Here is a 14,325-nt window from a genome sequence, read left to right as displayed (position 1 = left end):
TCTCAACAAGACCCCCCTCTTGGGTAGGGTGTAATGACATGATTAAAATGGAATTTGTACCAAAAATATTATATAAATTCCAAAAGCTCCCGACAGATTTGCCACAGAGCTATTTTAATATTTTAAAGAAAAGGACAATGGGTTTATATGGCAACATAAAAAAAACAAGAATTCAATATGCATTACTAAGCAAAGATAAAATACAAGGAGGACTAGCTGTCTCGGATTTGAAAAGATATTATAAGGCAGTTTTATTAACAAGAGTTATGTATCGGACATTTAATGCAAAGGAGAAAAAATGGGTTAATATTGAAAATATGTTAAGTGGGACAGTATTGAATAAGGTTATTTGGGTACCACAACAGCACCGTTTTTTTTTCTAAAGATATTAGTGCACTTTACAATGTATGGAATTAAAGTTTGGGATTTTTTTTACACAAAGGAAATGGGATTATAATTCGCCACTTATACCACTTATAGGTACAAATTATTTTTTACCAGGGAATGAGACACTATTTGGAGTATGGATAAAAGATAAAAATGCACATGTAAAAGATATTATGAGTGGTGGGGAAATTATGCACAATGCAGGAATTCGGACACAAAAGAGACTTATTATTTATTGATGAAATAAGATATTACCAATTAAAACATTTTGTAAACACACTGTCTCAGCCAATAAGATCAGGGGAAAACCTATTACAATTCTAAAAGATCCTCAGCCTAAAGGTTGCGCCAAAGCACTGTGTATCCCAGACCTATAAGATTCCTACTAGATTTGCAGAACCAGTTAGCCCGCCTTTTTTGGGGAAAATGGGAGACAGAGCTCAACACAAACTGGAGCAAACAAGAAAAAGAAAAAAATATTGAAATTAGCTGATGGCAACGCTATAGGTTTAAATACAAGGGAAAGTAATTATAAATTGTTATCAAGATGGTATATAACACCTGTGAAAGCACAGGAGTACCCACCAAAATGTGTGAAAAGGGGAACAATGTTACATATATGGTGGGAATGGCCAAAAATACAGAAATTTTGGCAAGAAATTATACAATGGATACAGGAAATAACGGGATTAAACATGCCTAAAAACCCTGTAACCTATTTATTTCATAGTACCAAACTTAAAACTCAGCAATATAAAAAGTCTGTAATACCCCATTTAATAAATGCAGCGAAATATTGAACACCAAAACTGTGGCAGGTAGCAGAAACCCCAACATTAAGAGACTGGGTTAGAAAGATAGAATATATCTATGGTATGGAAGAATTGTATTATGAGGCTGAAAATAAAACTGAAATATTTGCGAACATTTGGAGAGGAGGGGAAGAGTTTCAAGGTACAGAGAGATATTTTGAATTAACAGGGGTCTGAAATTAGATGAAGTAGGAGGAAGAGGACTGTAAAGGTGGTTTTGCAAGGTTATGGAGGAAGAAGGATTGAGGGGAAAGGGGGCGGTGGGCGGCAAAGAGGAAAACTGAAAAGTAAGAGTCATGCTTTTTTATGAATATTGGTATTTTGTACAAAGTGAAAATAAAACTTTATATCAGAAAAAAAAAAACACATTACAGAGGAATTGTATAGGTTTCCAATGCTGAAGCTATCCTGAAAACAGTTGCCTGAATGTCATGCTGTTCTGCTGAATAAGGGTCCCAGTGTTGAATGGGGTTATCGCTCCTGCTAAGCTATTGTGTTCTCCCGATGGAAGGTGCGGTAAGCCATCCCTGTCGGGAGAACACAGTGCTTATTGCTAGAGGCTAAAGGCTTTAGCAATAATCGCATGTAAAAAACCAACATGCTGGTTGTACCCAAGTTGATCAATAGATCAACTTGGGTACAATCAGCCTGCCTATAGATGGTTCGAATGTCGGCCGGTCCCTGCTGAACCGACCGAGACTCAAACGTTTCTGGCAAGCCTAAGTAAATCTAGAATACGGAGGGGTGCAGAAGGAAGCTTTTCTGCTGAATAAAGGCAACAGCAGGTGTCATAAGGGGTCTGAATTTAGAAAGGAAAATATCCTTTTATTGAATACGAATCAATTGAAGTTATGCTAATGAATCTTCATTAGATATCTAAACTTTAAAGAAGATCCTGTCACAAGGCTGTCCCATTTCAACAATATTCCCATGTGATTGTGTGTGCGTTTAACATATTTTAGGCATGTTACTTACCTGTAAAAGCCTCCCTTAGGTAGACATCCAGGTCCTGTTGGGCACTGCCATATTGGATATGATAATAGCAGCCCAAGCAGCATTACTCGAGTAACGCTCTAAAGCAGGCTTTCCCAACCTTTTCAACACAGAAGCATTGTTTATTTCCTTGAAATAACAACTGGGCTCCTGCTAAAAAAATACTATATCTACAACTCATGATACAATAGTGTTATGGTCAGTGGGAAGAATGCTCCTTGCCCTTGTGGTCATTGGAAAGAATTAACCCCTTACAGATGACTAAAAAGCATCAATGGTGTCAATGAGCTTATCTGAGAGGCAAAGAAAAAAAAAAAAAAAAAAAAAAGATCCATTGCTCAGGGAACCCCTAACAATCGCTGAAGAAACCACAAGGTTCCATAGAACCCTGGTTGAGAAACCCTGCTCAAGTATTCCCCACAGTACCCTCCCATCTGCTACATTAAAGGTTAACGAGGGAGGTGGGAGAAGTCATAAAGGAGCTGGGCCACCACAGACCGTAATTAGACACGCGTAGAAGAGGAGAGATTTATGAAATACGAAGGCGAAGAGGGCTATGTTAGGGAATTTATATTTATTGTTGTGTCAAATCCCTAGAATGCTTGGAGGCATAATGAAAGTCAACAAAAAAAGATTTATGGAAAGTAAAAATGCTTTTGTTTTACTGTGCATCACCTGCATTTTTTTTAGATGGTGACAGGTTCTCTTTAAAGCTTAACCCTAGCCAGATAAAATAATACATTAAAGAGGAAGTAAACTTCCTCTACTGACTTTTACCTATAGGTAAGCCTATAATAAGGCTTACCTATAGGTTGTGTAAATACCTGCTAAACATGGCCTGTTTAGGAGATATTTACATTACATGCAGCTAGTAATATGAATGGTGCATGTGCTCTGAAGGAACAGCCACCTGTGTCGTTCCTTCCATGCCCTGTACCGTGAATGACGGCTCCTGCGTACACACGTCACAGCTTTGTCCAGTCACAGAGCCAGAGCCTGCGAACCAAAAAGCAAGACGGATGACGTTGGAAGTGGCTGATACTGCGGTGCAGGAAAAGCTTTGTTTCAAGGCAAGTTTCACATAATGTGCTAGCATGCTCTGTACTAGCACAATATGACTTTTCCTTGCAGGAAAAAAAAAATAAAATATAACATCCAACGGTACTATTGAATGCAGATAGTAGAAAACCCCTCATAGGCTGGAAGTGGAGTAGAGAAGCAGGACTGGGAGTCAGTAATGTGTGCTGCATGGAAAAGTGCTGACCAGTAGCATGCTGATATTAGGGGTTAGGAAAGAGATGACCTCATTTATCTTATGCAGATCCTTCACTGTCCAATCCACAGGGGTGCACTATTTTGAGATGCTGTGTTAATATCAGCACTGGATGGACAAAATTGTAAAAACTTTGGCAGGTTAAGAATTTCTCACATACAGTATGTATTTATTCTGTGGTATTTTGCTGTTTGAGTTCAGCTTTAGGTATAAGCCCACTTTTAAAAGGTGATTATTAAATGGAAGGGTTTGTGTAAAGTTTATAACCATTGTCCAAATGTTTAGGTTGTCAAAGACAGCCCAGACAGTTATCTAAGGTGATGTAATATACCACTACTTACAATGTGTTCTGAAAGCCTCGTCTGGATTTGTTGGCCAGTATTCTCTATTTCCTGCAGATGTTGGCTGAGGTCATCAGTAGATGAAAGTGTTGACACTGTCGATACACCTTGTACTTCTGCTTTGCTTATTTCTCCGAGAGCGTCAAGTCTCAATAACCTCTTTTGCAGTTCGTTCTCATCCAGCTCAATAACAAATGGCTCCTGGAGCTCTCTGACAATTCTATTTAAAATGTACAAGGCTTGCTTCACTTGATGTGGAGAATGTTTTGGACTCTTGTAGTAATCAGCTACAAGCTGGCTAAGTGCTTGGTATAATCGATCCATATTTTCTGCTAAAACAGTTAATGACTGTTCTTCATCTCGGAGAGAGTCCACATTAATAGCCTGTTCTGAGTGTAGACAGCCCAGTGCTTCAGCAGTTAAAACACTTATTTTCTTTATTTTTTTACACGCCACTTGAGCAGCTATAACATCGAAATTGGCTGCAGTAGTGTCAGACTCTCTTTGTAGGGAACAAACCATTGTTCTGATTTTTTGCAACAGCTCTTGGTAATGTCGTTGCTCTAGTCCACAATGTTCTGAGTGACCACTTCTCTCTGTAAAGCTTAAACATTTCTTCTGTAAGTCATCAATAGTTAAATCATCCCAGTGAAGCCTGTTATCCTTGAACAAGTCCTTATATTTTAATATCTGAGACAAGTGATCTTTAGGTGATGAGACAGCATTTTGGGAAAGTTGTAATTTATTTTCAAAACCCTCCCTGCCTAGTTCCAAAGCCTCTTCCTGCATCTTTGGTTCAGTGGGCTGCAATGCATTTAAATTTTGATGGAGGGAGGTCAATCTTTCTTGAAACTCGTTACAAATACTTAGCAATTTTTTGGTGTAACAAAATGTCTTTTCCTCTAATCTTCGTATTCTTCTTGCCTTCGACTTAAGACTTCTTAATATATCATTTAAATATAACTGCTCAGAGCTTTTTAGCTCACCGTGATAGCTCTGGCTGTTTCGGAGAAGTGTCAAGACAAGACCTTCAATTTCCTCCATTTCTGTGGTTTTGGCCTTTAAGCAATTCAGCTGTGCACATAGATCCGTTTCAGTAAATATTCCTCTTTTGACTGGAGTTCCTTCCTTCTCTAGACACTGCAGTAATTCTTTGAGCTTTTCAATTTCTGAAAAAAGTGCTTTCCTCTTTTCCCATCCAATCTCCAACTGCTGTAATCTTGAGGTTGATTGTATAATCTGTTCCTGATATAATTCCTGCAATTGTTGTAAGAAAGAGCTAAAGTCTCTGGACATGGCTCCATCAAAGCTTACAGCGATGTGATTTGACTCTCTGATGGCAGAGGCTACAGCAGACTTTCCGTCCAGTATTTCTTTTTGCTCTCTTTTGTAAGTTGTGGTCTGCCGCTCTACATCTCCCAGAAGAAGTGCAATACCATTTTCAGAGGAAGACTTGTCTTGTGATTTCTTCAACCACAAGAGTGAACTGTATAAAGGTTTTATAGATGGGCACTGTTCTAAGAACGCATCTGGTGTCTGACACCGAGTAAGTTGACGGTCTTTTACACGTTCTTCAAGATTTTCCAGCTCTCTCTGCAGACTATCCAATGAGTTTTCTAGGTCTTGGCGCTCATTTACGCTCCATGTTCTTTTCATCTGCAACTCACATGTATTTCTTAGCAAATTAAACCAATGTTTAATGGCTTGCATTTCTGCAAAAAGTCCCAATGAAGCATTTAGGACATTTTCTGGAGAAGGAGAGGGCTGATCAAGCAGGTCTTGTTGGACCCGAATAATTCTTCGAAAATCATCCATTTTACCCTTAAGAACAGCAAACTCTTCAGCTTCCTTATTAAGGCGGTCACATTCTCTATAAAGGTGGAACTCAATCTGTTCCCACAGATCTTCTACTTGACTAACTTCATTTTCTATTTGGTCCTGGTCTTTGCTTGATATCCCCAAGTCACCAATATTAGCCTGTTCTGCCTTCAGGAGATGCAAGTTAACTTTTTCCTTTTCCACTTTATCAAGGAAATGTTTTATTTTGTCCAGCTGACTTAAATGGCTTTCAGTGGGTGCCCTGGAATGAACAAAAAAAGTCTGAATTTAGTTTCTTGAAGAGAGCAAATCTTCAGATTCAAATACAAAATACCATCTATTATTTTTCATATAATGGATTACATAAAGTATTTTTTGCTTTTTTTTAGTTACATAGAATTTGTGCATGTTTTCTTAGAAAGGGGTTATTATTGCAAATAAAACACAGTACTGTACATATTGGTTTAGCTCCAAGAGTTATATCTGAAAAAGAGAGCGAGAGACAAGTGTAAGTGATTACACCTAACTCTGTCCTGTCTGAGATTCAGCTTTCCTGAAACTGGTATTGAACCCTACATTTTTTTCAGTGGAATTAGTTGCTGCAATACTAATCTATGGGGCAACTATTGCAACAACTGATTCTATTCATATAGCAGGACAAGAAATAAAGTATTGCTGCGTTCGAGTCACACTTTTGGTAAAGCTGTTTCTTGGATAGTACAGAGGTTTGAGAAATTACTAAGTTATCATTCTTCTCCCTGTTTTTTTCAAGGGTAAATCTAGGAACTTTTCTTTAACCACTTCCATACCGAGTCATAGTAATATGACGTCGGCATGGTGGTTGTACGGATCCGGGCGGGCGTCATATGACGTCCGCCCGCTCTAGCTGCTACTGCGCGCCCCCGGGGGCGCGCAGCGCGGCGATCGGGGGTGAGGCTCGTCCCTCGGACATAGCCCATCCCCGATCAAGGTAAACAGCCAATAGAAATTGGCTGTTTACCACGTGATCGGCTGTGTCAATCACAGCCGATCACATGAGCGGCTCCAGCACGAGCCGCTCGTTCTCTCTGCAATGCGCGCCCCCGGGGGCGCGCAGAGCAGCGATCGGGGACGAGGCTCGTCCCTCGGACAGAGTCGATCCCCGATCTAGGTAAAGAGCCAATGAAATTGGCTCTTTACCACGTGACCGGCTGTGTCCAATCACAGCCGGTCACAAATGTCAACAGAGAACACGGTAACTAGCTGTCACCGTGTTCTCCTCCTCACACACTGATCCTGTGTGAGGAAGAGATTGTGGTAACAGCTAGTTACCAAGTACAGTGCACCCCAAACACACTGATTGCCCCCCCCCCAATAAAGAGCACCTGTCACTAGCCCATCAAAGTACCCGAGTACCTGTCACCAGCCCATCAGGTACTCAGATGACAGGTACTCGGGTACTCTGATGGGCTGATGACAGGTATTCAGGTACTCTGATGACAGGTACTCGGGTACTCTTATGACGGGTACTCGGGTACTCTTATGACGGGTACTCGGGTACTCTGATGACAGGTACTCGGGTACTCTGATGACAGGTACTCGGGTACTCTGATGACGGGTACCCGGGTACTCTGATGACGGGTACCCGGGTACTCTGATGACGGGTACTCGGGTACTCTGATGACGGGTACCCGGGTACTCTGATGACAGGTACCCGGCTACTCTGATGACAGGTACTCGGCTACTCTGATGACAGGTACGCAGGTACTCTGATGACAGGTACTCGGGTACTCTGATGACGGGTACTCGGGTACTCTGATGACGGGTACTCGGGTACTCTGATGACGGGTACTCGGGTACTCTGATGACGGGTACTCGGGTACTCTGATGACGGATACTCGGGTACTCTGATGACGGTACTTTGAGTACCTGTCAACGGAGTACCCGTCATCAGAGTACCTGAGTACCTGTCACCTACCCATCAGAGTACCCGAGTACCTTCCACCTGCTCATCAGAGTACCTGACGCCTGAAGTACCCGAGTACTTGCCGCCTGCTCATCAGTACCCATCACTACTCATCAGTACTCATCAGTACCTATCACGTATCAGTATCACCTATCAGTATCAGTACTACTCATCAGTACCTATCACCTGCCTGTCACCTGCCCATCAGAGTACCCGAGTACCTGTCACCTGCCTATCGAAGTACCCGAGTACCTGCCACCTGCTCATCAGTACCAGAGTACCTGTCACCTGCCCAACAAAGTACCCGGGTACCTGTCGCCCTTCATACAGCCACCATGTCCAAGTCCAAAAAGGTTTATATACGTCCTCGTTTAAACCTAAATACCGGTGTTATGGCAGCAGATAGCTGCCATAACCCTGGTATTTTTTTAAACGGTCGACGGTTGGCTTTCCGATAAGGGTGGTCCCAGCGGCGGATTCGCCGTGGGATCACCCTTCTGGGATGGCGGAAGAGGTGCCCCCCCCTCCCGCCGCGTCCGGTCCTTTTCCCCGCTTACCGGACCCGCCGACAGCGGGGAAAACGATCCGGTCCCGGATCCTCACAGACAGGATGTCGAGTGAGGGCAAGCTTGCCCTCACTTGACTCTATGATCTTGGAGGACCGGAGCTACGGAAAATGTTGTTGCCTAGCAACCGGTTTAAAGGTCCTTTTTTTTTTTCTTCATTTTATATAATAATTTCTTTTTTTTTTTTTTTTTTTTTCTATCTTTTAGTGTACTTGTGAGATCTGAGGACTTTTTGACCCCAGATCTCACAAAAAAGAGGTCCTGTCGTGCCTTTTTCTATTACAAGTAATGTTTACATTTCTTGTAATAGAAATAAAAATGATCCTTTTTTTTTTTTTTTTGTTAAACGGTGTAAAAATAAAAAATAATAAATAAAATAAATAGTAAAAAAAAAAAAAAAAAAAAAATTAAAGCACCCTGTCCCCGTTAGCTCGCGCGCAGAAGCGAATGCATACGAAACCCCGCCCACATATGTAAACGGTGTTCAAACCACACATGTGAGGTATCGCCGCGATCGTTAGAGCAAGGGGAATAATTTGAGCCCTAGACCTCCTCTGTATCTCAAAGATGGCAACCTGTAGAAATTTTTAAATTGTCGCCTATGGGGATTTTTAAGTACCAAAGTTTGTCGCCATTCCGTGAGCGTGCGCAATTTTGAAACATGACATGTTGGGTATCTATTTACTCGGCGTAACATTATCTTTCACATTATGGAAAAAAAATGGGCTAACTTTACTGGTTTCTTATTTTTTAATTTAAAAAAGTGAATTTTTTCCAAAAAAATTGCGTTTGGAAGACCGCTGCGCAAATACAGTGTGATAAAAAATATTGCAATAATCTCCATTTTAATCTCTAGGGTCTCTGCTAAAAAAAAATATATAATGTTTGGGGGTTCTAAGCAGTTTTCTAGCAAAACAACTGATTTTAGCTTGTAAACACCAAATGTCAAAAATAGGCCTAGGCAAGTGGCTAGGATGCATGATGATGCTCCTTGGATGTTGGGCCCCTCTATATGGCTAGGCTGTGAAAAAGTCTCACACATGTGGTATTGCCATACTCAGGAGGAGTGGCAGAATGTATTTTGGGGTGTCATTTTTGCTGTGTACATGCTATGTGTTAGGAATATCCTATAAATTCACAACTTTGTGTAAAAAAAAAAAGTTTTCATTTTTTTCCCACATTTTCCAAAAACCTGTGGAAAAAAATGACATGTTCAAAGGACCCATAATGCCTCATAGAATATACGTTGGAGTGTTTGCTTTCCAAAATGGGGTCATTTTGTGGACTTTTCCATTGTATTGGTGCTCTAGGGCCTTGAAAAGTGTGATAGGTAGTAAGAAAGTTTTATGTGTATTTATGCTCCTAGAACGCCTGAAGGTGCTTCTTGGACGTGGAGTATCTTTTTGTGGCCAGGCTGTGTAAAAGTCTCACACATGTGGTATCGCCATACTCGGAAGGAGTAGCAGAATGTATTTTTGGGTGTAATTTTTGCTGTGTACATGCTATGTGTTAGAAATAGCTTATAAATTGACAACTTTGTGGTAAAAAAAAGAAAAAAAAATTTTTTTCTTCATGTTCCCAAGAATTGTGGGAAAAAATTACAACTTCAAAAAACCCACCATGCCTCTTACTAAATACCTTGGACTGTCTACTTTACAAAAAGGGGTCATTTGGGGGGTATTTGTACTGTCCTGACATTTCAGGGCCTCAAGAAAGGAGATAGGCAGTCAGTACATCTGGTGTGATCAATTTTCAGTAATTGGTACCATAGCTTCTAGACTCAATAACTTTCACACAGACCAAATAATATACACTAATTTGGGTTAATTTTACCAGAGACATGTAGCAGTATACATTTTGGCCCAAATGTATGAAGAAAAATTAATTTTTTGCAAAATTTTATAATTGAAACTAAAAAAAAGTGTTTTTTTTTCAAAATTTTTGCTCTTTTTTTGCATATATCACAAAAAAAAAAAACCCAGTTGTGATCAAATACCACCAAAAGAAAGCTCTATTTGTGTGAAAAAAATGATAAAAATTTTGTTTGGTTACAGTGTAGCATGACTGAGCAATTGTCATTCAAAGTGTGAGAGTGCTGAAAGCTGAAAATTGGTCTGGGCAGGAAGGGTGTCAAACTGCTCTGTATGGAAGTGGTTAAGAATCTTACAGAGAATTACTACAGGATTCAATAAAATGCCACTTCGTAGTACCTAGTTAATAGTTCGACCAAAATTTGGCAGATTTAGGAAGGAAATGATTGAACTTGAATACTGAACTAGAGCGTTTAAGTCAATAGGAGACCATTTCTCATGCTCATATTTTGTGTTTTTGAAAGGCAAGCAGAAGAACATTCAGTTGGGGGATGTGAAGGCTTCCCGTGGATGACAGTAATTTGCAGTGCTTTGAAGGGCTGAAAAAAGTCCCTTCAATGCAGTTCAAAATTCAAATTAGAAAAATTACACTAAATTTGAGCTTTAAAAATCGGGGCTAAATTTGAGTTTGACCCAAATTCAAACCTCAGTACTATTAGTAATGAAGCATATGTTGGTCAAAGGCACACCGAGAAAGCTGGTAATGTAAAGCAAGACTTGTTTTTTGAAACTATTGCGATTAATGTTTTCTAAGAACATTGGTATCTCTTTGCTTGGCAGTAACCAATTTTAACCTCCCAACTACAAAACAAAAACATTTTCAAGTCATTAGGTTGCAACACAAGTAATGCTGGTTTAAAGTGTAACCATAGGCAAACTTTCTTTTTTTCATTTTGGATAGAGAAAGGGAGGGTTAGGTTCCTGCTTTTTGTTTGTTGTTTTTTTTGCCATCTGTGTCCCAATGGGAAGATTTTTCTTCACTTCTTGTTCCATAGTCAAAACCGGAAGTGAGAGAAAATCTCTCCAATGTGAAGGAATTCTAGTGAATCCCCATTGGAAGAGTTCTGATGTGAACTCAAAATTTGGGATTTTCTTTTACTTTCATTGATAACGGTTAAGAGAACAAATAGAGTGAATCTACTTAATGGGACAGACCGCAATAATAACTGACTTGTGTTTGGGCTCGATTTGACATAAAAACGCGGGGCAGTATTGTGTCTCGTGGGCGGTTGCTAACTTTTGATTAACTAAAAAGTAGGAACGACTTACCTAACTGGATGTTCTTTAGGTTCCTTCAGCTCCAACATGTCTTCAGGTCCCAGCTTTCCTATCCTATTGCACTTACCTCTCTTGATTTTGAGGTCAGACAGGTACAATAAACCTCTTTCGCCTCTATTCCCACCTGATACGGCTGGATACCTCTAAAGTTACGTAGCTTTTCTCCATCTGGCAGAATTATATTCTTACACTGGCTGATGGAAATTGAGAGGTGGGCATCCAGCAATGCTTACGGTTGATGATCCCCACAAGTGATAGGTGTATCTAACTAAAATTTTTACATCGGCCTATTATTCCTCTGATGGGCTGTTCAGAGTCTATTGTTCCCAGAAAGCGGTGTGCCCAAAATGTTTTTCTGACATGGGTACATTTCTACACATGGTCTGGTTTTGCTCACATGTGCAGGAGTTCTGGAATGGAGCGGTTGAGGATATTAACCGCATAAGTAAACTACACATTATTAGGGACCCTGCTCGTTTATTACTAGGGATGTGATACTATCGATACCACCAACCATAAAAAAAAAAAAATATATATATATATATATATATATATATATTTGTGCTTTAAATAGCCTACTATGCTTGAAAAACAACCCTGCCCCTCGCACTGTACAGCAGTGGAGGGCTTTGGTTATTGCTGACCTTTCCCTCTGTAAAGCTCACATACTTGGGGCCTAATAGTCCAAGCTCCCTAAAATATGGGCAGAATGGGATGAGGCGCGACAACTGACTCTGTAGTGGACTAGCTCTTAGCCATCTATTGCATTCTCTGATCACTGTAATTCCCATACTGTAATTGTGACACCTGAGCAGAGAGACCTCTGCCAACCCCCCCCCCCCCTCCCTATTCCCTCTCCTCCCTTTTTCCTGCCCTAGTGATTCCAATGCTCTGTGATCATGACTGATGACTCTTGGGCTATACCTTCTGTACATTGTGACAGGGGGTTGACGGTGGGCTGATAAACCCTAGTTAATGTATATAAATACTCTTGCTCTTTTTCCATATGGTTTATCTACTTACTTAGAGCGGAGTTTGTATACCTGTTCTAGTGCAGTGGTCCTCAATCCTGGCCTACAGGGCCCACTAACAGGCCAGATTTTAGGTATTACCTTGGGGAGATGCAGACTAGAGTACTGCAATCACTGAGCAGCAAATGATATCACCTGGGATTTATTTCAGTTATCTTGCAAATCTGGCCTGTTAGTGGGCCCTGTAGGTCAGGGTTGAGGACCACTGTTCTAGTGTATGTTCTAGTGTATGTATTGCCCAATTGGAGTAGACACCACTGCTGTCTGCACTGGTTTTTGTTAAACTTAATGAAGTTTGTTTAAAAAAAAAAAAATGTTTTAATCCCCCTCCACTCTATCCAAAGCGAAAAAAAAAAAAATACCTTTATTTTATACTTTAGGTTTTGTTTTTCCCTTACCTGGGCATTTGTTAATGATATGCAGAGTTGAACAACTTTGCAAACAGATACAGTATTTTGGTCAAATCAAAATAGCCATTCCTCAAATGTGCAACAGATGTAGGACATGACAACTTACACTTTCAGATTTTCCTTCTCCTTACACAACATTTGATATGCCTGCCTGGCAGCACATAAAGCATCCTGGAAATTCTTAAGTGCTTGGCATAGAGTTTTCTTTTCAGTTCTCAATACGGTCAGTTCATTCAGCAGATCCTCACACTTTGACAGTAAAAGCTCAGAGCCTCGGCTATCTCTATTGGCTTTCTGTACAGCAGACTCTTGAGACCTTGTTCGTGAGATGTCATTATGAAACTTCTAAAGTGGAAAATGGAAGGAAGAAAATATGAAATAAAACCTACTATTTTGAAATATCTATAGACTTGTTAACAGAAAAACTATAGTCTTCTTGCAGAATAAAAAAAGATTACTTCGGAGAAGTAAAATACTAGTTGTAACACTGATTTGTCATTTGGAAAAAAATTATACCTCTGTAAGAATAGAAAATGTCCTAAAACTATTTGTCCCCAAAACGAATAACTCAGAATATTCACCAGGCTTAAAGTGGTTCGATAGGCAGAAGGTTTTTTTATTTTATTTTAATGCATTCTATGTATTGGGATAAAAAGCCTTCTGTGTGCAGCTCCTCCCCCTAGCTCCCCTAATACTTACCTGAGCCCCATCTTGATCCAGCGATTTTGCACAAGAGTCTTGGCTGTCTAGAACTCTCCCTCCTAATTGGCTGAGACAGGAGCAGGCGTCATTGGCTTCCACTGCTATCAAAGTCAGGGAGCCAAAACAGAGGGGGCAGGGCTGAGCCTCGGCTCTGTGTCTGAATGGACACACACAGCAGCTCAGCTCGGGTGTCCCCATAGCAAGCTGCTTGCTGTGGGGGCACTCAGCAGGAGGGAGGTGCTAGGAGTGTCGGCGAGGGACCCGAGAAGAGGAAGCTCAGGGCTGCTCTGTGTAAAGCCACTGCAGGTGAGTATGACATTTTTTTTCTTAAACAGACTTTAAAGTGATATTAAAGCCTTTTATGTAATGACATCACTTCCGGGTTTTTACATGGAGACCCGATCAGAGCCGAATGCGGCTTTGATTGGGTCTTCTCTTTGGCAGCCGTGCAGGCTAGTTGCATGGGTCTCCTGGTGGGATGGGAGACCCAGGCGAGCCGCGGAAGGTGGCAGCGGGGGGGGGGGGGGGGGTTCCTTCCCGCTCCTTGTAATGACAGCCGAGCGGCTTCTCAGCTGCATCGGTTGTCATTACGAGACAGCCGGCCGTCAGCTATGGACGCCGGTACTGGGGTGAGGCCTCTAGCTGCAGGCATCACTCCGGTACAAGCACTTTCCTGAAATATTGGCAATATCGGTAACCTAAGGGGCCGATTCCACTATATATCGGGGAAAGTGCATATCGCCCCTCGATATATCGGCTTTGCCGATAATCGGTCGATCTCTATTCTAAACTGTAACTTGCGGATTAAAAGCTACTTTTGCATTTCTTCTGACTTGGACGGTGGGAGAAGCAGTTTGACACAGTCCCTTACACTAGCAGACAGAAATATATCTTCTTA

The 14,325-nt window shown here is 41.0% G+C and overlaps 1 protein-coding gene across 1 annotated transcript in view; it reads right to left on the bottom strand.

Annotated features, from left to right (window-relative positions):
• Window positions 1-14,325, bottom strand: part of SYNE2 (spectrin repeat containing nuclear envelope protein 2) — a 550,589-nt gene that overhangs the window by 267,024 nt on the left and 269,240 nt on the right. The window contains exons 47-48 of the mRNA XM_082274971.1: window positions 12,832-13,070; window positions 3,807-5,886 (exon numbers count right to left, since the gene is read on the bottom strand). Of these exons, the coding sequence (XP_082131097.1) occupies window positions 3,807-5,886; window positions 12,832-13,070 (2,319 nt within the window). The remainder of the gene's footprint in view (window positions 1-3,806; window positions 5,887-12,831; window positions 13,071-14,325) is intronic.

Source organism: Pelophylax lessonae (assembly GCF_965119305.1).
Source record: "Pelophylax lessonae genome assembly, chromosome: 13".
In the NCBI taxonomy this organism is placed as follows: Eukaryota; Metazoa; Chordata; class Amphibia; order Anura; family Ranidae; genus Pelophylax; species Pelophylax lessonae.
This window is presented reverse-complemented; position numbering and strand designations above follow the sequence as displayed.